General features: G+C 33.5%; 4 protein-coding genes across 5 annotated transcripts in view; 2 read left to right on the top strand and 2 right to left on the bottom strand.

Moving 5' to 3' along the window:
- LOC109351110 (E3 ubiquitin-protein ligase AIP2) lies at positions 1,146-4,038 on the top strand. The gene is made up of 5 exons (XM_019592466.1): positions 1,146-1,492; positions 2,341-2,566; positions 2,688-2,890; positions 3,364-3,579; positions 3,721-4,038. Exons 1-5 carry the CDS (start codon positions 1,346-1,348, stop codon positions 3,868-3,870), a joined length of 942 nt encoding a protein of 313 aa, XP_019448011.1. The 5' UTR covers positions 1,146-1,345; the 3' UTR covers positions 3,871-4,038.
- On the top strand, positions 4,917-10,118 carry LOC109351112. Its single transcript, XM_019592467.1, has 9 exons — positions 4,917-5,334; positions 6,464-6,667; positions 6,910-6,967; positions 7,192-7,254; positions 8,050-8,125; positions 8,545-8,660; positions 8,907-8,996; positions 9,080-9,211; positions 9,744-10,118. The coding sequence occupies exons 1-9, from the start codon at positions 4,988-4,990 to the stop codon at positions 9,876-9,878; spliced, it is 1,221 nt and encodes a 406-aa protein (XP_019448012.1). The 5' UTR covers positions 4,917-4,987; the 3' UTR covers positions 9,879-10,118.
- LOC109351113 (polyadenylate-binding protein-interacting protein 7-like) lies at positions 10,569-15,607 on the bottom strand. Of its 2 annotated transcripts, none has more exons than XM_019592468.1 (6): positions 15,477-15,607; positions 13,662-14,416; positions 12,667-13,111; positions 12,512-12,582; positions 11,912-12,036; positions 10,569-11,158 (listed from the first exon to the last, which is right to left on the bottom strand). In XM_019592468.1, exons 1-6 carry the CDS (start codon positions 15,502-15,504, stop codon positions 10,852-10,854), a joined length of 1,731 nt encoding a protein of 576 aa, XP_019448013.1. In that variant the 5' UTR covers positions 15,505-15,607; the 3' UTR covers positions 10,569-10,851. The 2 variants fall into 2 exon arrangements, with proteins under 2 accessions (XP_019448013.1, XP_019448014.1); XM_019592469.1 differs by having other exon boundaries at positions 13,662-14,525; positions 15,477-15,604.
- LOC109351116 (G-protein coupled receptor 1) overlaps positions 21,736-26,373 on the bottom strand; it is a 5,080-nt gene continuing 442 nt past the window's right edge. The window contains exons 2-9 of the mRNA XM_019592470.1: positions 25,938-25,969; positions 25,672-25,841; positions 25,253-25,347; positions 24,900-25,001; positions 24,746-24,802; positions 24,286-24,429; positions 23,396-23,466; positions 21,736-22,344 (exon numbers count right to left, since the gene is read on the bottom strand). Coding sequence (XP_019448015.1) covers positions 22,242-22,344; positions 23,396-23,466; positions 24,286-24,429; positions 24,746-24,802; positions 24,900-25,001; positions 25,253-25,347; positions 25,672-25,841; positions 25,938-25,969 — 774 coding nt within the window. The 3' untranslated portion in view covers positions 21,736-22,241. The remainder of the gene's footprint in view (positions 22,345-23,395; positions 23,467-24,285; positions 24,430-24,745; positions 24,803-24,899; positions 25,002-25,252; positions 25,348-25,671; positions 25,842-25,937; positions 25,970-26,373) is intronic.

The raw sequence follows: 26,373 nt of genomic DNA on the forward strand, positions 1-26,373 counted from the left end.
CAAGAACAATCACTTTTTTGGGTCGCATACATTATTTTATAATTTATTATAACTTCCCATAAAATAAGAACAATCACTTTTTTCTTACAGTGACAAACATTATTCTTGTTTGGATCCCACACCATTTACCTTTTTCCCACAACATCTACCTCTCTCATCATTTTCCTTTGGTTAAGAACAACCAAGAGTTGTTCTTATTTAAGAACAAAAGTTAGTAAATAAGAACAACACATTGGAGAACAGAGTAAGAATGTTCTTATTCCATTAAGAACAACCACTGTGGTTGCTCTAGGACTCTTTAACATTAATTCTCAACTCGAATACAACCATAAGACCAATTTTTTTTTCTTTTTTGTCTCCTTTTCATTTTTGAACCCGAGTACACATCCAAAAACTCAAAAGACTCATTAAATTCTTAGATAGATTAAAAAATTAAATTTGTGGGAGCAACATTAGTTGGAAGAAGCAATTATATACACCGAAAATGATTAGTTTCTTACCACAAAAGAAAAAGTAATAGTATATAATTTGTAAAAAATTTATTTGCACGATATTTTATAGTATGATTTCATTTATATAATTTGTAAAGTTTTTATTTGCTCAATATTTTATAGTATGATTTCATTATTAATGAAGTGTATAAATAAGTTATTAGAAAAATAATTATCTATGTTTTGGAAATAAAGACTCAAATATTCCTCAAAGGAAAAAAAAAAGTCCTATAAAAAAGCGAGTGGAGTGAGTCCAACAAATATTGTTCCCATAAATTGAACTCACCTATTAATAAAAAATGTCTCTTTTATCAAGAATCATTCATAGATATTGAATTTTTGACATTTTGACCTATCTAAATATCAATGCTGCCTTACACTGTGTAAGGACAACACTATGTCCTGATACATCTGTTGTCATACTTTATGTATCATTATTTCTGATTGATTGAAAAAATTATTCAAGTTAAAAATATAATTATTAAATATTATTCTGACCAATGATATATTTTGGCATGTGGAGTGACACAAAAGAGACATTAGGTGTGAACCCAAGTTCAAGGAAGAATCCAACTTTTACCCAAAACGACGCTTAAACTTGATGTCGTTTTAAATTTTTAGGATAATTTGGATTCCCATGACGTGGCCCAAAATAGTTTGCTGTCTTGCTTAAAGTCGCTAGGCGCGTTTATAGACGATTATTCTTCGATTTCCCCTTCCTGAAGAAATCAAATTCCCAATTTATATAAGAACAACAACAAACAAGGGTTTCTGAATTTTGAGAATTTGATCTGAATTCGAGGGAAAATCATTTTAATTCTGAAATTGAATTTAAATTTCGTACATTGCGGAGAATGGAATCGGAGAATTTGGTGAAACAAGAATTGGAGGAATTGCAGAAACAATTGGGGAAAAAGCAACAGTTCGAAAACGCTGTCTCATCTCTTAAATCTCTTCTTCAACGATCATACCAATCAGCTTCTCCCTCTCTTCGAAAATCTGTATGTTCATTTTTCATTTCACTTTTATTTATTTATTCATTCATGTTCATTATAATTGTATAGCTACAATATTAGACATTCTTCTACTTAATTTTGTTCCGTTTATGGGTTAAAAAATAGTTTTTGTATTTGATTGGACTGATAAATTAAATAGGGTTATTAAGGTTTTAATAGCAGTCATGGTTTTAGGTGCATCTAATACCTTGATATTTTGGACGATTGCGGCCAATGCAATTTTGTCAAATCCTAAAACCTTCTACATCGGCATTTTAGCGCTCATGAACCCAGATTTAAAATCTTGATTATGCTTTTTTTGTTGCAAAAATCTTGATTATGTATGTCATAAACTAATGATAATATATGACATAAACATGTTTGTTATTGCTTATGAGGTTGGCTTTGCTGGTAAGGTCGAAAACTGATGTGAAAGAAGCCATCGGTTCAATTTCTACTAGTGGTCTTTCAATAATAGGTTATATTAGTAATTTAATGAACTTGTTTATCTAAGTTTTTTATTTATTAAAAACCACTTTTTTCAATAATGAAAATCACTTTTTTGGATGAGCTTTTGAATAAAAATAGTTATCTGATAAAAAAAGAAGCTGAAATTCAGCTTTGAGGAGAAACTGAGTTTTTCAGTTTTTAGGAGAAATCAAAATATTGTTTCTGCAGAATCACTTTTTTTAACCTAAACAAGTGAGCCCTATACGGTTTTCTTAGGCTTGTAATTTGTCCTGACCTTACTATTGGGTTTAGGGTTTATATTCATCAAAAGGAAATGCTGTTATTGTTTGTTGAAGAATTAAGGCACATGTAATTGAATGTTGTTCTGGTGTTGGTGGCGCCAGTTTTATACAGTTATATGCCGAGTTTCTACTGTGTTGAAGACGAGGTATACAGCACCAGGTTTCTGGAATGCCGGCCTGGGCCTTTTCGAGCAGGCTCATATGCTTGTTTCTGAATCTTCTGAGAAGCAACACTTGAAGGCTTGCATTGCTCAGGCCAGGGAACATTTGCATCTAGAAGACAACCCATCACAACCTTTGCAGCCACGGCAGAGTCATACAAATGGAGGTGATTTTCTTTTTAGAAAAGTTGCAATTTATTTTTCCTTGTCTGGTTATGTTTTATCCTTCAGAAGTTTCGAAATAATTTACCTTCTGTTTTTTTGTGTTTGCATTTTATGTCGATCCAGGATATCTTTTTGAGGGGCACCTTACTGTTGATCCGGAGCCACCACAGCCTCAATGGTTGGTTCAGGAAAACCTCTTGTCAACAGCTGCTACTCTATTTGCTGCTGAAACCTCTCAAGGTTCAGGAGCAAATGATACCACGCCAGAGAACACTGCCAATGTGCTTCAAGAGCTTTTAACTAGATTGGAAGAAGTTGTGCCTCTGGTATTCATCCAAAATCTTTTCACTTGTTCCTGATACTGAATTTCTAGATTCAGATTCTATAGTTAGATAAGCTTAAAAAAGGTATATTGTTGGTTAGTAATAGTTTGAAGCATAAGCAAACCAGACTATTTGAGCTTTATTTGAAATCATTAACAAATTATTTAGGCTCAAATTGGAACTTGGATACACCTAGCTAACTTAGATGAACTTATAGTCCTGTTATGATATTCAGTTCAGGTTATTTATATTTGTTCTTAAAAAACCATGGTACTTGAGATTGGGTTCAATAAAGTGCTTCTTCAAGTTAAGGAATCAATGCAAAACAGCCATCATTTCAACTGGGCTCATTCTATTTTGCATCCTTGTTCAGTCTCACATTGTAGCTCTTTTCAACTAGTTTTTTGCTTAATATATGTATTGTATGTTGTGGAGAGCAATTCCATTATTACATTGTGTTCTGCTTTGCTTAATAGATGGTGGATGATGGTCCTGTAGCTCCAAGAGTACCTCCTGCCAGTAAAGAAGTCGTGGCAAAACTTCCGGTCATTACTCTCACGGAGGAAATACTGGCTAAGCTGGGGAAAGATGCAGAGTGTGCAATTTGCAGGGAAGAGTTGGTTTTAAATGACAAAATGCAAGAGTTGCCTTGCAAGCACACGTTCCACCCACCATGTTTAAAGCCATGGCTGGTATTGTCCATAGCTTCCTGGATTTATCTAACGAAATTTCTCTTGTTTTCCCTCTTGAAACCAACTTTATGCTTTCGATAATGTGTTCTTAACGAAATGAAATAATTAGATATTGTGTTCGATTTTTCCTTTATGTGGCAGGATGAGCACAATTCTTGTCCGATCTGTCGGTATGAGCTACAAACTGATGATCACGCCTATGAAAGCTGGAAGGAGCGTGAAAAGGAAGCTGAAGAAGAGAGGAAAGGTGCCGAAAATGCCATTCGAGGTGGTGAATATATGTATGTTTAGATTGCTATTATATGACTTATCAAAATAATTTGTCCGTGTAACAATAGGAAAAGGATTGGTTGGTATTTGTGAAATAATACTGGATTTGGAAATTTCTTCTGTTCAATTGTTGTGTATTCTTTTTTAAATGAAGCTATTGAGTCAAGATTTTTGGGAAATCCTCTTTTATGGTGGTTGTTCCCTGGAACACTGAATCTCAATTCACATTTTTACTGAAACAGATTGTTCATTGTTGAACATAATTCTATACTAACTCATTTAAAAGAAAGTAAGTGTAGGGACCAAATTAAAAAGTGTAAAGTGTAAACTATAAGCATTTCTATTCATCAATGCAATATAAAAAGCATCAAGCTAAACAAATTAAGAGGTCGTATATAACCCAGTCACATTTTAGCTTGGTACTAAATACACACAAATCTGGTGGACTTGTCACCAAGTTGCAACCTTTATTGACTTGTGGCCTAAGAAATGAAGATAACAAAGCAGCACCCAACTCACTAACTTGAGCATACATGGATATCATAAACTGGCTGTGCTTTGGAAAGCTTTCTCAGAAACCAAAGAAATAATCTCTATGACAAACCTATTGATATGTACAAGGATTCCATGAACACAACCAAACTATTGAAAGCTTATATCTGTATAAACTGATTTAAAACCATTTTACAAATTAATTACCAAACTAGCCGAATTTCATAAATAACTTCAATGATATATACTGAATTACTGATGTAACTTATCATTTGATAAAACCTTATACTCCAAGAATTATTGACATTTCACAAGGTGAAGAACTGAAGATGAAAGTCAAGTAAATTATGAAAAGCTACCATCTCCTTTTTCTGTGTAGATTGTGTTGGGCCATAAGCCCAAAACTAACAGTGAGCCTCTGAAGTCAATAATCCGTCGCAATTTGGCCCATCAACAATAAGGATAGAACTCAAAATCGTGGCGAAATCTTCAACATGTATTAAATTAAAATTTAAAAAATAAAGCACAACACTTCCCACAATTTTCATTTGCAAAAAGAAAAAAAGAAATTCCTTCTTCTGCATAGCACTTCCCATATATCATTACTGATTGTTTTTAGAATTTTATTCATTATCACCAATATTTAATGTTGGTAATGGCAACTTCTTCTTCTTCCTCAATATTTGGCTCAGATTTCAAATTCTCATTCTCTTCAAAGAGTATCAAACCACTATCTGTGATTGGTGGATTGAATCACCCAAGCTCACATGGTTTATTCAGAAAATGCACTACAATGGTGGCAAGGTCTTCAAAAATGGGTTCTGATGTGTATGTAAAAAGAAGAAACACAAATATAAGAGTGAATAGTAAGTTATACACAAAGTTGGAATCTTGTTTAGTGATAGCACCTACCCTTAATCGTGTTAAGCCAAGGGCTATCATCAAATTCTTGGGTGGTGCCTTCATTGGTGCTGTTCCTCAAGCTAGTTATGGGTATATTCTGTGTTACCCTTTTGTTTTTCTAATGCAAAGTTTCATTCTTTATCACTAATAGCTGCTATTCCCATGTGGCTATATTGTAGTTACTCCCTCTCCTCATGTTTATAAGTTATACTTTATAAGTTTTCTTTAGGCATTGTTTTTTTTCTTATTTGATAATGAGAAACAATAAGTTTGTGAAATTAGAGTCAAAATGATAAAATTATAATGTTATAGCATCTCTATAAAATATATAAAAGAAGTAAATGTCTTTATCCGCGATTTCTTATGATAAGAGCCACATGAATAGTTTGTTTGAATTTATGTCTTATTTTAAATTATGTTATCATTTTTTATGTGCTGAAGATGTTATCATTTTTATCGTGGAGTGTGTTCCACATGACCCTTAAGTGAATTATAAGTTAGTTAACAGATTTATTTGAGTAAAAATAAGTAGTTGGTTGTGTTTGGCAAACGAGTTTATAAGTCTATGAGATGACTTATAAGTCATTGACTTATTTTATTTTATACCTACTAGCTAGCTTATAAGATAATTGTACCAAACAATTCTATTTTTATCAATTAGCTTATAAGCTCATAGTTTCCCTCTCCTGACTTATAAGCTCTAGTTGACTTATAAGCTCCTAAGTAGCTTATAAGCTAGTTGTGTCCAACATAGCCTTCATGCATGTGTTATTTTATTGTTACCTTACTTCGTCTATTTAATAAACTATATGGTATGACTCACATACTTAAGTCAAGCTAGCCTTTCTATTCAAATCTTAACATGAATGATTAAAAAAAGTGCGGCTCTTCCACCTATTGGGGTATAAGGAAGGTAGATGTATGCAACTTTACCCTTATAAATGAAGAGATTGTTTCCGGGATTTGAATCCATGACCTCCAAGTCACAAGGCAGGTAATCTCACCGTTGTGTTGAGAGTTACCCTCTAAACCTTAATAAGGATGATATGATAAAATTTTCTTCTTTTGATAATATTGAGGTCACCTATGTGTATTCTATGTTACTCATTTATTCTTTCAATGGAAAGTTCTATTCTCTATCAATAATAGCTGATATACCCATGTTGGTAATATTGATAGTATGTTAAAGTTTTCTTCTTTTTTGATTTGCAAATTGTAGCTACCTAATAGAATTGTTGGCAAAGGAAGGTTTTGTTGTGGTGGTGGTGCCTTACAATGTGACATTTGACCACACTCAAGCTGCTAAACAAGTATATGAGAGGTTCAACACTTGTTTGGATTCACTCCTTACATATGGATTGCCTCAAGCAAATTTGTCACCTTCCCAGCTTGGAGATCTTCCTCTTTTCTCTGTTGGACATAGGTAAGTAGTTTGTTGTTGAGTATCTATGTAGTACCGATAGTTTTAAATAGTTGTCGTACTTGTATTTGATACATAATACTTTTGATACTCTTGGATACCTTTCGCCTATATACTTCTCAATGATCTTATGATTTTTTTCATATACATTTTCCATACTTGTATCTTGCTTCATAGTTTATTATCAACCTCCTTAGAACTAATTGCAATGAAGTGATGTATTTGTTGTTTTCTTAAATCTGTAGCAATGGTGCCCTACTTCAACTACTCACAGGAAGCTATTTTTCTGAGAAAATACCCAAGGTTTGGTTCTTTTTCTGGCTGCTGCAGCACTGGGCTGTATCTACATATGCACAAAATGATTTTGATGTTTCAGCTGAAAAGCAGTGTTATATTTATTCCCTTATTACAAGCATATGTTAGTTTGTGGAAGCTTAATGCAGATTATGAAGTATCATTACTAAAATAACACTTATAGACTATACCAATTCAAGGAGTAACGAAAATGTATATATCTCTTGTGGAAGGCTAATGCCATAATCTCATACAACAACAGGCCAGCAACGGAGGCAGTCCCTTTCTTTGAGCAGGTATTAACACTAACACTTGTTGAAACTGCAATTTGTCCACGAATCTACATAAGCTACTATAATAAGATGATTGGTTCTTGTTATAACTTTTATTATGTAAGTTTAAGTTCTGCTGAGGATTAGAAAATGGCGGTAGTTGATATGATATATGAAAATATACACACTGCATTATTGCCTTATGACTTTTAATAGGACTATGTTCTTTTGAGAAGACTCATTGTTTGGGCAGTATTCTTTGATATTTTGTATTTAACCACAACGATAATACACAAACTAATCAGGACGTGGTGAGGCAATACAGGCATATACTAAATACTGGTTATGAACATGTTTTAAACACTCCTGAGTGGAGTTTTGGATTTTTTTTTCTTTCGTTCCTTTTTTTCCATATTCAGCAGCTGCATAAGGATTCTATAAATCTGTCGAAGGGGAACAATAAGCTAAAGAATGATGTATTTCCCATCTCTATTTCCTTCTAATTGGCTTGTATGCTCGAGAAATGTAACATTTATGCATATTATTAAGTTCTGTTAACATGAGTTATCAGCACACCATTAATTTATAGGCAATCTAAAAATCAATTTAGTCTGCATAGAACAATAACTGATGTTGATTGTGAAATTCATTGTTTCCCTTTATTTTTCCATCCAGAAATCATTTCATATGCCCTTAAAGAGAAAAGCTGTTGTTCAGAGGGCCTAATATTACTCATATTTGTACTGAGTTTGTGTTGATAAAGCAAGATTTCAAGTTGTCCATCACTTTGCTCTAAAACTTTGCAGTTCTCTTCTGCAGTTAGGTCCCGCAGTCAGCCAGCTGATGCCAGTTGTGGAAGCGACTCCTATTTATTCAATGGCCAGAAATGCATCAGGTACCTCCATAGCTTGCTTCTGTTGGTTTAGCTTTGAAGTTTTTCAATGTCTACTCCTCTTGGTGCTATAATCTGGTAAAACCGTAAATGACAACATTGCCTAATTTGATCGAAGACGAAATGTATTTCCTTTAAATTATCCTACTAATTCATTATTTTACAAGGAGATGAGGTGATGATGTATGTAGAGTCTATAGAAATTCAGATAAAATATAGTAATTTTGTTCTAAATTTAAAATCTTGGTCTGAAACCCAAATTATTTTTATCCTCTGAAGACTGTAATTCTTGGATTCCTTGGTGTGTCCAATTACATGCAGAGTTCATTTAGTGTATGCATGTGCATTTCATTTCATAGGACTAACCATACGAATTTTTGTATCTGTGGTGATTATGTTTGTCACCCACGACCAATATGTAGGAGATGCATGGAAGATGTTGCTGGATTCTGTTGGATCAATTATACAGGAAAGCGAGCAGGAAGTTCTAAATTCAATAACTAAATTTGTTGATCAGCTGCCATTAGTAATGAACGAGGTAAGTGTTAAGTGTTGATTTCGGAGATTATGTTTTGTTATTTATTCCATTAAGGTATGTGTTAGAAAAACACTGCCCTAGTGAGAAAAGACTTGGTTGGTCTTGTTGATGTATTAAAGAGAACCTTAGAGGTCAAAATTTGATATTGATTCCCATGCCTTCGTTTATCGTTATACACCTTTCGTATCCTCCAATCGTTCTTTTTCCTTGTTAATTCTACTTTTTTACGAACATGATCCCTTTCAGGTAACACAAGGAGTATCGGAGTTCAAACCAACACCATCTGAAAACCAAGATTGCTTTAGAAGTTCATACAATGTTGAACACACATTGCTGGTTTGTTTGATGCCATAGAACTTATTCTTGAACGTTGGCTGGCATCGGTAAGATATGTCTGACATGTCTATTTGTGTCTCTAGGTGAAGTTCAATTCCGACACAATTGATGAGACAGATATTGTTGAAGAAACACTTAAGCCTCGTGTGGAGTCTTTTGGTGGGACATTAGAAAAAGTACACTTGAGTGGTAACCACATAACACCATGCATTCAGGTAAAATTCCTTCTGTCCCATACTTTTGTTCATGAATAGCAAATAACTAGCACTTTAAGTATAACTAGTCAAGAACAAATAAGAAGGAATTATTTTTAGAGCATTATGGCGTTGTTCGATCCATGTAGCCGACTCCACCCATTAGGATAAAGGCCTGGTTGTTGTAAAAATTTGTGCTCAATTACATTCTACGTTTATTCAAGTTTTTTAAGGCATACACTCTATTAGTATTCACCAAATTGGAGATATCCTGAGAATCCTTGACCCAGTCATGGAATGCTGAAGCGTTAAGACAAAAAACTAATAGTTTACACTATTGAATACATATATGTGGTCCATCTTACTATAACTTCCACAACCTTATTCTATCTAAGGAAGCATGGATTTTCATATACTTTTGTATAGTTTCCTTTCACATTAGCTGTATTGAAAATCTTTAACAATCTCCCTTGCTTTCAAGAGCCTTAGATTCATTTCATTTAAATTTTGTCTTGCTTATCTTATTCATTGTTGACCTGTCACATGGAATCAGGAACCAAGATGGCAAGTAGGTCAGTTGTATACTCCAGCAGATGCTGTTGCTCAACTTCTTAAATCTCTTTCTTTGACTGAGACCAGAATCCTTGCCAAAACTGTTAGTGAATGGTTCAGCAGATTTGAGGATTGAAGTATCTGAGAAATTCCCCTTTCGCGTGCATGACCGTCCTTCCGGCAAGTACCACTCATAGAGACCAAACATTGACCTTTGGACTTGTATGATGATCTTACATCATTGGACCAACTCCTTCTCGATAAAACTGAGATATTTGATTGCTAGGAAATAAGGAAATTTTTTCCAAATTATAATAAGATATTGCAGGAATTCCGAATGTGTACCACAAACTAATCATAATTTATAAACATAATAGAATTAATTCTATCATAACTTTCTATAATCAATTATATATATAATCAATTGTGCTTGATCCAAACACATAAAATTAATTTTATTAGAAAAAATCATTTCTATTTTGTCCTAATGGAATGTAGGAGAAATTCAATTTGTTTTCTTCATAGAAGAAATTAGCCAATATTCACCAAAGAGTGACAAGAATTGTATTATAGTTGAAGGAGAAAGAAATGGCATGGTGTGACTGAGAGAAACCATTGATCAGAAGGAATCCATTTAAAGCTGATAATAAAATAAATGGCTCAGAAACCGTCCCCAACTATTTATAACACTAATATTACCATGTGATTAGAATTAGGCTGGTTTGTTGGAAAACTTTGATATATAACATAGCTATTATTTCTAACCATGTGATTTGTTTAGAGGTGAAACTGAAGGCCTGCTGTGGATTATTTGGAATTGAATCTAATTGGCAAAGTGAATTGTTGTATCAAGTAATTGAGTACTATTGGTTACATATGGATCAAAAGAAGAAAAAGCTAAAACAGAAAATGAAAATTAGGGTACAAAATTAACAGAGTGGAGTCTTCACTAACTAATGGTACAATTCTGCAAAAATCCTTCTAAACTATAATCCATTTTTTTCTCCTTTCTTCAGGCTTGGACATCTCATACACATATACAAGAATGACTACGTTGTTTCTGTGTTCATGGGTTTTTACTGTGTCAAAAACTTGTATCCCTCCTTGGCTCAATATATCACAACATGAAGCAGGCCCGGCTGTGGTTCTGTGAAGTCGAGGCCCTCTTCTTCAAGTAGATAACGCTGTACTGCTATTGGAAGTCTCGCAGGGGTGCGGGAACCCCTCGTATGGTGACCGGTACCAATGCAGATATAAACCTGCAAACGCTGCTCAGCTGCTCTGGCAGTTCTTCTCAGGACACTCAGTTCGTGTTTCAGCACGTGAAGGGCTTCACTTACATGCAGCCCATGCAGGTCTATCATCCTCTCGTGACCTCTTCCATTGACCTGCACCATCTGAGGACCAACAGGGTTCCTGCAAAATCAACACATGCAACATTTACCAAAGAATAGTGCGTTAATTTAGAACAAGGAAAAGGAACATTCTAGTTCATAGAACAATATAGAGCACTTTGTCATGTAATCATTCCGGAAAGAAACTATTCGGCAGCCTCTACTTGTGAGGGAAAGAAAAGGAAATGAAATAGCTGCAGCACTTTAGAATGTAGGCATGAACGCTTTATCAATGAAATAATGATAGTCTCACCTATAACTTGTTTCACTAACAAATTTTCCCCATGATATTGTTATAAGAAACTCTCATCATATTGTTATAGGTTGTGTGAGGGAAGCAAAATAGTACTGCAGTTAAAAGTTAAAACCGAACCGGGCCAAAATGTGCAATCAGTCTAACTGTGAACTGGCCACTTAACCAGTTATGGCTGAGCATCATAATTGAATTGATTTTGAAACTACTAAGGACCAATAAAAACTAGTGAAAATCCAATTGAACTAATCAACCATTATTTCAAAAAATAAAAAAATAAAAGCTACTTTCCACATTTCCCGAATATTATTATATATTTCATATTTTTTGATGTAATTCTGATGACAACATCCGGTCGGATGTTGGTTCAGACAATTTAACATAAATTAAAAGTCTCACCAATTCACTGTCCAGTCCATTAATCATTGCAAGATATATATTGCCATCATGACACCACACAAGTCATTTTTTTTAACCAAAATTCGCATGGATAGGAAATAGTAGAAGCAGATGGGAACACACCTTTGACGGTAAATAGATTCTTGAGCTTTTCCATGAGCTGCTTTCATATGTGTGTTGTGTGCTTGCCCCTTAGCACTTAATTCTTTTGCTAGGGCCTTATTGCCAATAAGGTAGGCTTGACGTGCCTGTTTTTAAATTATGAACAATTCAACTGAAGTTAGGATGGGTAGCCTCCTAGGAAACTTGATATTCCAAACTTATATGCATATGTGGGTATAGAAGGTTACTAACCTGAAGTTGAACTTTAATCAATATTTTAATTTAGTTAGTTAAACTAATCTAGTTTTATGTAAAAATCATTTTTCTAGCTTTTCAGGGTGTGGAGCTATGATAGAGCATTATGGCGTGGTTCGATCCATGTAGCAAACCTCAACTAGTGGGATTAAGGTTGGGTTGTTGTTTGTGATGCAGAGTTATTAATACAATAGCAAGTTGGAAGTTTTTTATTTTGATAATGTAAACTGTGGAGTAAATCGAAGGAAGGGCATATCAACTGGGGCATTTTGTTCTAGAAGTCAGAGAATACAGGCCAACCACAAAGCATAACCAAAACTGTTACATTATATTTGAACTTATTCACAGCATGAGTCAAAGGCCTACCTGCTCAAAATATGCATTTCGTAAGCGTGCATGATCACGAGCCTCTTCCCGCAGCTCAGAATACATATTCGCTGTAATCCATAATTGTTAAAGGAAACAAAAACAAAGAAGGAATCATTCCAAATTCAAGCATACATATAAACATAAATATTTACCAACAGCATCACCGGTTTCAAGCCAAACAGGAGCTGTCCGAGCAGAACCACGGTTCTGTGACCTATCACCAAAGTTGGCTTTCCCCTGTACACCATTGCAGCCACTAGCCAAAACATTTAAACTCCTACTTGAGCCTGTGGAAGCATCACCAGAACCATTTCTATTGTACTTCCATATACCAGAATCCTGAGAAGCCAATTTCCTGACAGCTGAAGCAAAGTCGATAGCACCTCTAGATGGAATCGAAGAGCTAGTTCTGAACATGAGCATGTCTTTTCCGGATGACAGGTAAGGATTGCCACTTTGCTGGGCGTTATCCGTAGCATATTTTGCTGAAGAAATCTGGCCATTTGGTGAGGTAAGTGCAGGAAAGTCCATTGCAGTGAGATTGGGAGCTGACAAAGCCTTTGAAGTCTGCTGGTTGAAGCTATCTTCAACTTGAAGCTACAAGTTTGGAAAGGAAAAAATGAAGTAATATTCAGACAAATCACAATGAGTCAAAGGAATGAAAGACAACCTAGAGGCAGGTTGTATTACTATATCATATACAATAAATGATTATATATGTCTAAAAAATGCTAATAAAATGACAATGACCCCTTCATAGCATGAACCACATGGGGTGACAGGATTAAGGAAACAGTGATTAGAAACCAGAGTCACCTTACAACTTTATAGGGGTACCAGCTCTTCCCTGCCAAAAAACAAGGCACAGGTATAGCTCTACACATTTAATATAAATCCCTTCGGATTTAATATTGTACCAACTACCAAGGCAAAGAGCAAGATGTTCATTTAAAATCAATAATTGCAGCGCAACATGCATCAGCAAAGTAACATGAATATAAAAGACAAGTATATAGTGCATGAATATAGCGCAACACATACATAGTGCATGAATATAACAGACAAACCATACATTTATAGAGGCAATTACATAAAAAGAAGCTTAAAAAAGTACCATTTAACAGTTACTACATGAAGATCAACCTACCTCTAACTGAGTGAGCATATCAATGGTCAGATGTAAATCACATCCATTGGCAAAGTAAACTTCACCAAGGCTTTCTGATGCAAAACCAGGGAACAGAGAAGCTAAAAACTCCAAGGGGTTCAAACTAGCCTCATCAACAATCCCACCATCAGACAAAATATCATTTAAGAATCCATGTCTAGAGTTGTCAATGTAAGTAAGTGCCTCTGGACCGCCACTAACATGCTGGTTGGTATTCCCAATTTGCCTATCCCAAGGCTTTGCTAACGGGCGCAAAACGCTTGCCGAAGATGGTTCCACCGTGTAGGTTGAATTCGAAAACCTAAATTTATCATCAGCTATAGTATTTCCATTAAGGTGCTGCTGCTCATTTAATATGAATCTACTTCCCTTAGAAGAAGGAAAACTTGAAGAGTCATCACCATCATCGTGTATAGATAAGCCCGCAAAAGAGAGATTGTTAAGATCTTGGGACTCATCTCCCATGACCTTGAAGTCAGGGGTGATATCATCAGGGAGCTGACAGCGCCAGTACTGGTGGGCCTCATCATCAGAATTATTTGAAACAGACGATTCTGATCGATCTAAAACTGCTTTCACAAGGGGTTCAGGAGTAGTGAGCCTAGCTGTTGCATCTACTGATCCAGTAGTTCCCGATGGAGATGATCTGAGGGAAAAGGGAACAAACTCTGCTGCATTTGGATTCAAAGTGGTTGCCTTGTCTGGGGAGTTAAGTTTTGTGTCTGTTTGGGATCCTGTCTTGAATAAGCTCATCATTAACTAGAATATGGACAAAGTTTACTAAAACATAAATGGTCTTTAAAAAACAATAGACGACAAATTCCAGTCGGCTTCAACCAAATCCTGCAAAATATTTTAATTTGATCATACAAGTTTATCAACCAGACTGCCAATAAAATTTCAATACAACAATAAAAAATCTACACGTTCCATAACTGAGTACTCGACAAATGAATTCAACAATATTATCACTGGTGACATCATATTAACAACGGAACAATGGGAATTACACAAGTTTCATACATTATGCTCTAGACAAACCAGTTCAAAATCCCAGAATAAACAGCTCAAACTCTAATTATAGTTTAAAATTCATCTATGGATTGCCAAACTCAAGCAACCGGGCATATCTAAGAATTATTAACGGTGTGATTACTCCTGCAAGCAGCTATAGCAGCCAATTTTCAGAACTGAAACTTGGAAGTGATTCCCATAAGTTAAATTGAACACTAACTAGTAACTGTGCATGAGTTACAGATTCAAACTTCTAGCAAAGCTTATGAATACCAAAATTGCATTGGAGAACACGGACCAATTTAAGAACTAGTAAGAAACTGCAGGATAAAGCTCAAACCCTAAATTTTCCTGATGCAAATAATTGAAAACGTTCAAAGCAATTTATAAGAGGAATTAAACAATTGAAAGAATTAGAGTAGCTACATAAAAAGCCTATTAAAACCCAACAAAACATCAAAAATTCAAACCAAAATTTCACACACAAAACAAAAGTGCAAGATATTAAAGACAGCAAAAAGATTAAAAAAGAAGAAGTAACAAGTCAAAGCATGAGCACAACAATAACACAACATTCCATTATCAAAGTCAAAATCTTGAAGAGATCTTAAGCAAATTGAGGCCTCAGAGAATCAAAAGAACATACACAAAACAGAACCCAGAAAGTTAAATTAATAAAATAAGATAAAAGCAGTCAATTTCGTGAACAAGAGAAGAATTAGTGATATGGGTAATTAAAAGATCTGAAATTTATGGAAGAGAGTGTAAGAAAAATGATACCTTTACGAATAAAATCAATGGGTTCCATGGATGAAGGTTACATGAGATCAGATGATAAGAGATAAGTGAAGCAACTTTGTATTTTTTATTTTTTTAATTATGACAATTTGAAGTTGGAACTCTCCTTAGTATTGTTCTCAGTTTTTTTCTTCCTCCTTCCTTTCTCTCTTTCTTTTATATTTTTTCTCTTTTTTCTATTATTTTTTTGAGAAATAAATGTATGCACATAGTATGAGCAGTATCCGACTCTACCTGCTCACCCGATATGACTCGATCATGATTGATTCTAAATAGAGTTGGATCTCATTAGGCTTAGAGTTAGGTTCGGGTTCAAAAATTAGACTCGATAATATTTAGAGTTGAGTAGGACCAACATGACCCGACTCGATCCGTCTCATGGTCACTCACTCATCATATTTGTATGCATCTTTTTAAATGTGTACAGAAAATGACATATTTTTGTCGAAAATATCATTGTTTCTCTAATCTTTTGTCATATATATATATTATTCAAATTACATACTCATAATAATAAATAATATTGAGAAAACTTTATCTAAAATGAATATGCGTTATATTTAATTAGGTCTAGTTCGAATTTAAAGGTTGTCCTGATCAATATTTAGGGTCAGGATAACTTCAGATCTAGATATGAGTTCAAAAAATAACTCAACTAACATTTAGGACCACGTAAAGATAAGTCTAAACTCGATTCATGCTCACCCTTATATGTATGTATGTGTTTTATACATTGTTAATGTATTATCTATCATTCATTACTCATAAAAAGTAATCTAAATAAATTGTGCATGACATATTAAATGTGTATAAATGTTTATTCAAATAATCCAATTATATTCTATTTTTTATATTATTAAAAGCTTGTTAACTAAATAATACAAGCATCACCATCACCATGAAAATACTAAAAACACCCAACCTTGGGCCACTTGATTTGACCCCTTTCTATCTCTATTATCAGTATCTGACTTTCACTCTCTAACTCATACTAGTGCCTATAAGTAATTAATATGTATAGTGAAATTAACTTTCGTTATTATAAATGTTTTGGGTAAGAAATTCTAAAAATCTAAACTAGTAATTAAATCTTGTAAATTTAAATCAAAATAATATAGGTTATAACTTATAAGTCATAGAAAATTCAAAAGAGATTAATTTAACTTACATTTAATATTTTTAGAAATTATTTTGAGTTTTTCAAGTTTTTAGGAAATAAATTAGTTTATACAAAAACTTTGGAAGAATAATATCCTTATTGACATATTGGGGAAAGAATTGACCTAAACTTCTTTTCATTTCATTTTTATTTTTAATATTAATCCAAGGCTATCCTCACAAAAAGAGATTATAGGGACTAAAGTTGGCATAGAAAATAAATTTAAACCCAAAAAATAAAATGAATATAATATTTATATACTACAAATGTAAAAATTTATACACAGTTTATATATTATTTATCATTTATTTATATTAGTTACAGTTATTTAACATAATATAAGTAAACTATGATGTGAACTTTACCTTAATTACATCATCCTTAACTAGTAGTCTTATTATTAAGACTAGAACTTTTAAAGAAAATAGATTTATCAAAAAAGATTCATTCAATAAATAAAAACAATAGTAATTTACATATGCTAGAGTACCATCAAGTAAAGAAAAATAATATATAGTAAAAGTTACTCAAAGTTAAATATTTGGATTCTCAATAATTGGAACACATTTTTTCCATTTACAATATAAAAACATAGAACAACATGAATCATTTCATATCTATCTCTGGTTGCACTCATCACTGCAAGACTAAGATAGAGAGAGAGTGTGAGTGAGTCTGTGATGCCATTATTTGAGGAGCTTTTCAGTGCCCACTGCAAGTTTCAAGTTCAAGAGATTCAGTGGGAGAAGGAACGATAAATCTCTCTTTCTATCTTCTCTTATTGCTCATACAAAAACTACTAGTAAGTATTACAAACAAATCTTCATTTGTGATTATAAACTTTGTAATAATTTAACAATTATGTATAGTCTTATACACTATTCATGTCAGTGCTAATAATGTAAAAAAGGTGATACATTATTTCTGACTATTTTCTCTAACCAATAAGATTTGATATATTTGGATTAATAGATCATTTATCTTATTAGTTAGTTTTATTTATCTTTAGTTATTATTTGGATATTTATAACAACTTTTGCTTATATAATAAATTACTTGAACTAACTTTTGATCTATCTTTGTCATCGTAAACTTCTTTCCTTTACTATTCTCTTTCACGACATTGAGGTAATTGTGTTTTGTTATTCACATCCTTAGATTGAGTCCAAGACAAAGGAAGAAACATATATATGGACGTATCGGTATCAAAAGAAACAAAATTGTCATTCATTAATGAAACTACGACGATGACAACAACGACGATGGTAGAGGTAGAGGTAGAGGCGATATCTTTAGTGAAGTGTTGTTGTTGCGAGTTGATGGAGGAATGCACACAAGGATACATTGCTAGTGTGCAAGAGAGGTATGAGGGTCATTGGATTTGTGGGTTATGTGATGAGGCAGTGAAAGAAGAAAGATTGAAATCACAAAAAGACATGATGATGATGATGATTACAACAAATGAAGCATTAAAGAGGCACATGAAATTTTGTCAAAACTTTAGGTCTTCTAGTCCTCCAAATAACACTAGTGAGGAGTTCATATTGGTCATGAAGCATACCCTTTTTCGCACTTTGGATTCCCCTAGGAAGGACCATGGTTTCAATTGTAGGTCACTTGGTAGGTCTCAAAGTTGTTTTTCAACAATGCAAGGAACTACAACAAAGACAAAAACACACTTGGAGTGATTGTTGGGATAATAAGTTTAAGAGTGCACATTTTATTAGATAGTGAGGTAATTAAGAAATAAATTTCAAGGAGTGGATGAATAAATTGGTTTCTTAAATTATTTTATGTTATTCTTTAGAAAATAGGAAATTTCATTTATCTCCAAAGGTAAAAATTGAGAAATTATTCCATGATCAATTAGGATCATCGACATATTCAAATTATTGAAGGGTTGATGATTCATTGATGAATTAAATTATAGTACTTTGTTCAAAATTAAAGATTATAATATATCTAGACCATATGATAATTTTCATAAAAAAACCAATGTAAAGGGAAAATGATTTAACTTTCATGAACTATAATAAAGTTTTTCTTCTATATATTATAAACCAATGTAAAGACTTTCATCCTTTAGTTAAGGAACAATTTTGCTATTAATTCTAATTACAAGTGTTGGTTGAGTTGGTTCACTACATTGATTGTTTAGTTGTGTTTAATAATTTGATGGGTCGTTGGAAAAGATTGTGGTTTAGGTTAAGTTGGTTATATTATTTGACATTTGTGATTGAGGAAATGATTATGGCAGGATAGTCAAAATGTCATTCAAATTGTCCTTCCTTCATGATTGGGTCAAATTCAACTTAACAAATAACCCATTTGATTAACACATTTTTTCACTTAACAATGGATTGACAAATTTCACTATAAATGTCTAACTTAGGCATGAAAAAAATGAGAAAGACTTCTTCAAAGTGTAGTTTGTATTCTCAAGTCTAATGTGCATTAATTTAAATAAAATTTTGATTTGAATATGATAATCTCAATTATTTATCATATTTGATGTTGTTCATCAAATAAAATGTATATGAATCATCCAAGAAAAACATAGCTTTTTGATTGGTACAAAATATGTGGTTTTGTAGCCAAGCATATCAACTTATGTTTGATATTGTCTGGTTGCAAACTATGATCACTCGCTTACACATTTGTCTTTTATCATAACAAATCACTCCCACCATGATTTAAGATTGATTCACAAAGGTGTAGCTTTATACAACTTACAATGATTCTTCATGTGATATTGATAGGATGCTTATTGATTACAACTTAAAAATAATACAAATAAATGATTCATAATATATTAAAATAATACAAATAAATGATTGAAAATATATTGATTATATAAATCTTTATATTATTAGTAGATAAATATTATATTCATATACTTAATCCATTATAAATTTTCTCATGCATCTTTAAAAGTTATCTACCTCTTTATAAAGCCTATGTATCATGTATCAACTTGTCACATATTGTCGGGTAATTATGACTTATTCTTGTTTATGGGGAATTTTTTGATTTGAGATTGACTACAAATATTTTCTTACAATAAATATACAATCTTAAAATTACGAGTCACAAAATTTCCACCTTAAATATTAAATATAATTGATTTAGATACTAAAAAAAATACCATAGTTTATGATGCTAAATTAGCCATGACCTAGACCTAGTCTACAAATAAATAAGTAAATACTTAGTTGAAAACCTAGGGCTTTATTTTTTTTATGATTCTTGTTTATAAATCAATTTGGTATAATGTCCATTTCTACTTGGTTGTTTCCTCACAAAAAAGTTAGGTGCTATCCAAAAAAACAAGACCTCTAACTCTTGAGCCACCCAATTGGTATTTATGACCAAGCATCCAAGAAGGGAAGGAAAGTATCTAAGTGAGGGGTCCATAAATATTTGTTAAGGTATAGCACATGGAAAAATTGTGTTGTATTAAGAGACATGAGATGCCAAGATTGGGTCATTTTATGCAATGAGTTATCATAAACAACACGTACTTTATATATGGCCCCCCACAACTACAAGTTGGAAAGTACCTAGACCCACATGACAAGGATAACAAACCAAGACATATTATCACAACTTTGGTTCCAACATAAGGCTTGCAAATCCATTATGCCCACAATTAATTTAGTTTCATGTAATACACATTTCCATCGGTGCCAATCCACGAGTATCTTATTGGTATCACATAAGAAAATGATATATTTTTCTACTAAATCCTCCTACCTACAATAAAGTGACATATGTCACATGGTGATTATTTGTTCATTAATGGTTGGTTTACAAGTGACATGTGACACTTTCTTGTGGGTAGAAAGATTAGTTAAAAGATATAACATTAGTCATTCATATTTGATAATTTTGTTTGAGTTTTGAACATCAACGACATAGTTAAATTAGCTCTTTCACATACCAAAAACCGGTCATTACTTAAAATATAACGATTCTCTTCAAACACATAGTAATTAGTAGTTGATAAGCTAATCTTACTATACTTATAGTTTAATTTTCAGCGGCTATTGACTTTTTACACTGGTGATGGGTGTTCAGCTAGTTTTTCAAGCCAATTTATGTATGAAATAGACCATACAATAAGGTTTGATAGAGCTTGGGGAATGAGAGGAAATAAGATACATGTGTTATGTCACATGTTACACAACAAAAGATGTAGGGAATGAGGAACAAAATAGAACCATAAATTTCTTAACAAAAACACCTCCTCCTTCTTCTTCTTGAGATTTCCCAAACTAATTGTCATATTCATATAGTATATTTTATATTTATATGGAGAAGTTGTGTTAGAAATAATTAGGACTTGATAGTACATTTTTTTGTGTAACCCTTGCCCTTAAAAACTAACACCAGAATGGCAACACTATTGTTGTTGTTGATGCCCCAACCACTACATCATTGTTGTTGCGACAACTATTAAACCATTAAACCATCTGTGTCACTCACTACCACAACATCCCTATCACAATATTGTCCTTCACCTATGTTGTCATTTTTGTGGTTAACATTATCATTACTTCACCATAATAGCCACCCTTGTCATCATGTCCCCACCAATATTTCATCTATCACCACTGCTGCTACCAAGGACTGATATAAGGGAGACCATAGACTTAAACCTCTCCGTCTTATAATTGTTATATGAGAATAAAGTATCTCCTCGTACCAGGAGATAACTTATCTCCTTAAATTCATTCAGTGTTTGACACATGTCTTATTTTTCTGTGTTATGAGTAGTATCATTTGTATACTTCAATAGCTATGTCTTCATTATTGGGAAAATGATGTTAATACATCATTGATAAGGACTACAACCAAAACAATCAGTTGAAGTAAGGACTAAAATCTAAGGACTGAATTTCACCTACTTGACCTTTAACCCTAAATTCTAATTTCATCTACTTTTGAAGATTTTCCTTCTCAGTTTGAGATAAACCTGCTGCACCAACTTCAGAACAATAATATTCTTGCGTTCTCCAGGCACAATCTAAATCGTCTTCATTCGGCTTATGATATGTTATCGTAGGGAAGGGGAAAACTTAATAAAGAACACAATCCGGACATGTGGATTTTACACTGAAGTACTTTAATACCCAGCAAAGTTTGAAGCAGAAAAAAACTTAGCGATTTGAAACAATCTGAAAGTGCATCAACCCTATAAAACTAAGCAAACAATCTATTGCAGAAATTGGGAAGATATACAAGGGCATATAGTAATGCTCAAAAGTTAAGTCTTGTTAAAGATGAATCACAGGGAGAGATATTGAGCCTTTCCTGAATAAAAGGTGCACTTTCTGCAGTCACAAGCAATGAGTCTTCTATTTGAGTATAACAGCCTCTAACACAGATTCCACACAAACTGGTCTATCCTGACTCTTTTAGAAGGTTCCTCGTTGGTAAAAAAATTTGTTGTGAACGACAAGCACAAAAAATAGCCTGGAAATATTTCTAGCGCATATCATCTTTTCTCTACGCAATCAGCTTCTCAGTACAGAAGAATGAAAACAGTGAAAAACATGTTATGGAGGATCAACTATGTCCACACACTATCATTGATCTTCAGTTTTTGACAAGACCAGTTCACTTTCTTGTTGCAAGTTCTTGTACTTGAAATTGTTAGGGAACCATCTGTGAAGTCTCTCAGGCCAGAACCTGAACAAAGACAAAAACAAAAGTAGATTGGGATATTATTTTTTTAAATCGTATGTGCTTAAAGAGTGCAAACAAAGAAGCAACAATGACCAAATAAGTTAAAATTGAGCAAATGATCAATATCAGTTTTTGTAGATGGAAAAAAGGTACCACTTTGGGAAGTTCTGTACTGCCCCCAAATCAAGAGCTCATCAATAGACTAATAATTGTCAATTGATTTCCCCCTCAAAGAATAAGATGACAAGTAAGCTAATCAGAGTTTTTCTATCTGATGGTACACTGTAAATGTCAAAATCACAATTACTCTCCACTAACATGGAGATATCTTAGAGAAGTGAGGAGGTTGAGAGCATACAAAGCGTTAAAGTTTCATCTTGAAACCAATTGACAATCAGGGATGTAGCCCCAAAGGTATGTAATCCATTCCCGAGATAATAAGGCAAGTGATGTGGGACTTGCTTCCACCACAGAAACCTGTCGGAGTAGGCGACAAGTTATCTTTTACCCATGACGAAATGACATATTTTTGGCCGATAACAACTAGAGAGAAGTTGGGGTCCAATAGATATTTAAATAATTCCCGAAATAATGAGATAGACAATGTAAGACTTACTTTAAAATATGCCTTTTCGTATTGGTTCAAAGGTAACCCATCATCTGACTTGAAGGGCTTCCGTGGAGGGGGCATGTTTGAAAGCATGTCTTACATCGCATGTCTTATTGCCCCGAGAATGGTTTAAATACCTACTAGTTTACTCCACTAATTGTCAATTGGTTTTGAGATGAAACCTTAACAGAGAGAATAGGATTGGCTGAAGTGTTAAAATACAATTCTTGCTCACTCTTGCCAAGATAGTAACAAGGCACGTACACACAAAGGCTGTTAGTAAGGGTAGTAGAATTAGATTGACTACAAGAGTGCACAAGTGAAAATGCAGAATAGGTAAGGATTTACAATTAGGCTGGCCTTGAAAAAGTGAAGGAACAAAGAAGTGGTCATAGAAATTTACTTGGAATCTCTCAAGAAATATAGAATATAGTCAGTACTTACTTGTCCAGTCTTTCACAAATTGCCCGACGGACAGAAGAGTTGAGGCCATATGCAATTGAGTTAAACAGCCCCTACAATGAATATTCAAAATGAAGTGAAGCTTAGCAATATTTCATTATAGGACTTCTTATGATTTTGCACTTCACTCTTCACATGACATCAAATCTGTACTAAGGGATGCCAATTACATTAACTGGAAAAGCATAGAACATTCAGTGAAATGAAAAGTGATAACTGCAGTGCTACCATGTGATTCCCTTGTGTAATTTATAAAGATTTTTTACAAGCCAGAGAACAAGAGAAGTTTCCACTGAGGTGGAGCTGACAATGAAAAAAGTTCATGAATTGCCATATCCTCCTCTAAAACAGTTGTGAATTTGGCATCATCTACCTCTACTTAAATTGTAACAATTAATCTCATAATTTTCATGTTACCCTGAAGAAAAATCATTAACCAATTACAACATGATGTTTAAAGTGGAGGTCGTTAAATTAGGAAGTAATTTGACTTGATTATAAGGGTAAAGTAGTCAATTAATAAAATCAAATCCTGTCAAGTTTGATGGGATTTATAAATCAAAATGAATGAAACCCATGGGATTTTGGAAATCAAATCATTTCCTATTTTTTAACATTCCAAACAGAAGATTTGATTTACAAATCTGATCCTTTCACATTGTTTTTACATTTGAAACACACTCATTAGGAGGGGAGATGTTTTAGATAAAGTAAAATCTCATAACTGAGTGCTATGAGAAGGGTATATCTGACAAAAGATTATAATTGACTGTTTATCAATGATTGACAACCATGTTAAGTTTCTCGATAAGTTATAGAACATTCAGTAAATTGAAAATTAAGCGCAAAAAAGCACAGTTACTGGTTGATACCATAAGAGCAGCTGTTCCAACATCAAGAAATGAGAGCCAAAAGATCTTATGACTTGGTTCAAAAAAATCATGAATACGGTTAATAGTACCACAAGCATATGATCCTATTAAAATCAGTGGATAGTATCCCCAGCGATTTAAAGCCTGCAATGTAAAACATAAAATACATAAGTATCACTTCATTGAAAGGTAGATGTGATTGTTAATAAGGGTGTCATCTGAAGCAACTGGTTATTGGTTAATTTGGTTCAAGCATGGAAATAAATTTAATCATGAAAAATACAAAAATGCACTTCAGAAAAAAAGCTAAGGGGTGAGATCTCTAAGCCATATTAGAAATCACAGTAGAGTGTTAATTTTAATTCTCATCAATGGAAAAAGTGAGAAATACATTATAATGGAAATCCTAATCTGTGTCAGTGGTTATTATATTTCCAATCTTGGAAACATTATAGAATACCCTCATGTTATCTCCTGCATCTGAGACATAAGCCCGGCCTGATATCCCAACTGCCATCTGAAATTTGCCAAGAAACAACAAATAAAGTCTCAAAAGGAAGAAACAAGGAATTTGTTGTCTGTTTGAAAAAGAACCAGCAAAGTTGGACACATACACGGGTTGCATTGTTCAGCATGCGTATTACTTGCAAGTATGTAAACCCATTATATAGAATTGCACCCCAGAGTGGCATGTAAAATGTTACAAAATGAACCGCCTGGATCAAAAAAGGAACTTATCTTTTAGAGAACATGACAGAAAAAAGGAAAATTAGTACACCATTTTAACAAAAGGAGAAAAAACTGTCATGCCTTAAATAAAAATAGATTTCCTCTTTCCACACATTTCAAGTGTCCCTTTTTAGCAAATTGAAAACACATTGAATATCACATTGTGAAATGAATGAAACAGGAAAAAATACAGAAATTCTGGGGAATTATAAATTACAAAAAAAAAACAACTACTTGCCTTCCCCGTGAGACCTGTTTGAGACCAACACCATGTACCAAAATGTCTATGGTCGTTACCAAAAGAGCGCATAACTGTCATAACCAGGGAAGTACCTACCAATGGTAAAAACTACATCAAATGAGCTCTCGACAATCAAAGTTGCTAATAGGATGGTTGAAATTAAGAACAAGTTTTAAGTCCACCAATCCATATAACTGGAGCTATTCCCTCAATATGATATCGCTCTAAAAACTCATTTACAAAGGGGTTGTAAAGTTACAGGAGGTGAAGATTATTTCAAGGTAACCTACTTCTCAAACGTAAGGTTGCTTAGTAACCATGAGGTCATGGGTTCAAATACTGGAAACAGTCTATCCATTTTTTTAACATACTTCTCAAACGTAGGATATAAAACTTATTCAGCCATAAATACATACCCCAAACATACAAGTGAAACATGCCCTCCAGATCCTCAACATCTGTTTTATGTTTTACAACCGTACGATGGAGGGTAAAAGCAATTGTTGTAGTCCATAAGAAAGACGCGACGCAAAAGAAATGTGTGCTATAGCCCTGAGCATAACAAAAGAAACCATTGGATGGGTCCCTGTATCAAAATGAGACATCTATCAATCACATGGTGAACAACCTTAGTTGATACACACACATTTGCAGAAGATTGCACTTGATTAATCAGGTATACCCTACTATGCTGAAGAAACTGCAAAACATGTCCTGCAATCAGACAAAATGTCATGAAATAAACATTATACTTATGCCTCACAAGAACAAAACAATGCAAAAATTGACCATTCAACACATTGGAACAGACATATATGGTTACTTAAAGGACGAATTTCACATCATACCAAATTATTCTGAAGGTGTTTCTGAACTTTCTCCCTTAACTTTTTTATTCTCTCACTTTGATCCCTAACTTCACTTCTATTTGTATCATTATTCCTAAATTTAGTTATTGTTCTTAGATCATTAAAATCGAATATATTTTTCATGCTTAATCTTGGTTAATATGTGGTACAAGTAGATAGAAAAAACTTCTAACAACGCTGAGTAAGCTAACATTAGAACTAAACAACGGCGCATAGCAGTTCAGAAAATGCAGTAATGATATATATATA

The sequence above is a fragment of the Lupinus angustifolius genome, chromosome LG06 (assembly GCF_001865875.1).
Source record: "Lupinus angustifolius cultivar Tanjil chromosome LG06, LupAngTanjil_v1.0, whole genome shotgun sequence".
Lineage (NCBI taxonomy): Eukaryota > Viridiplantae > Streptophyta > Magnoliopsida > Fabales > Fabaceae > Lupinus > Lupinus angustifolius.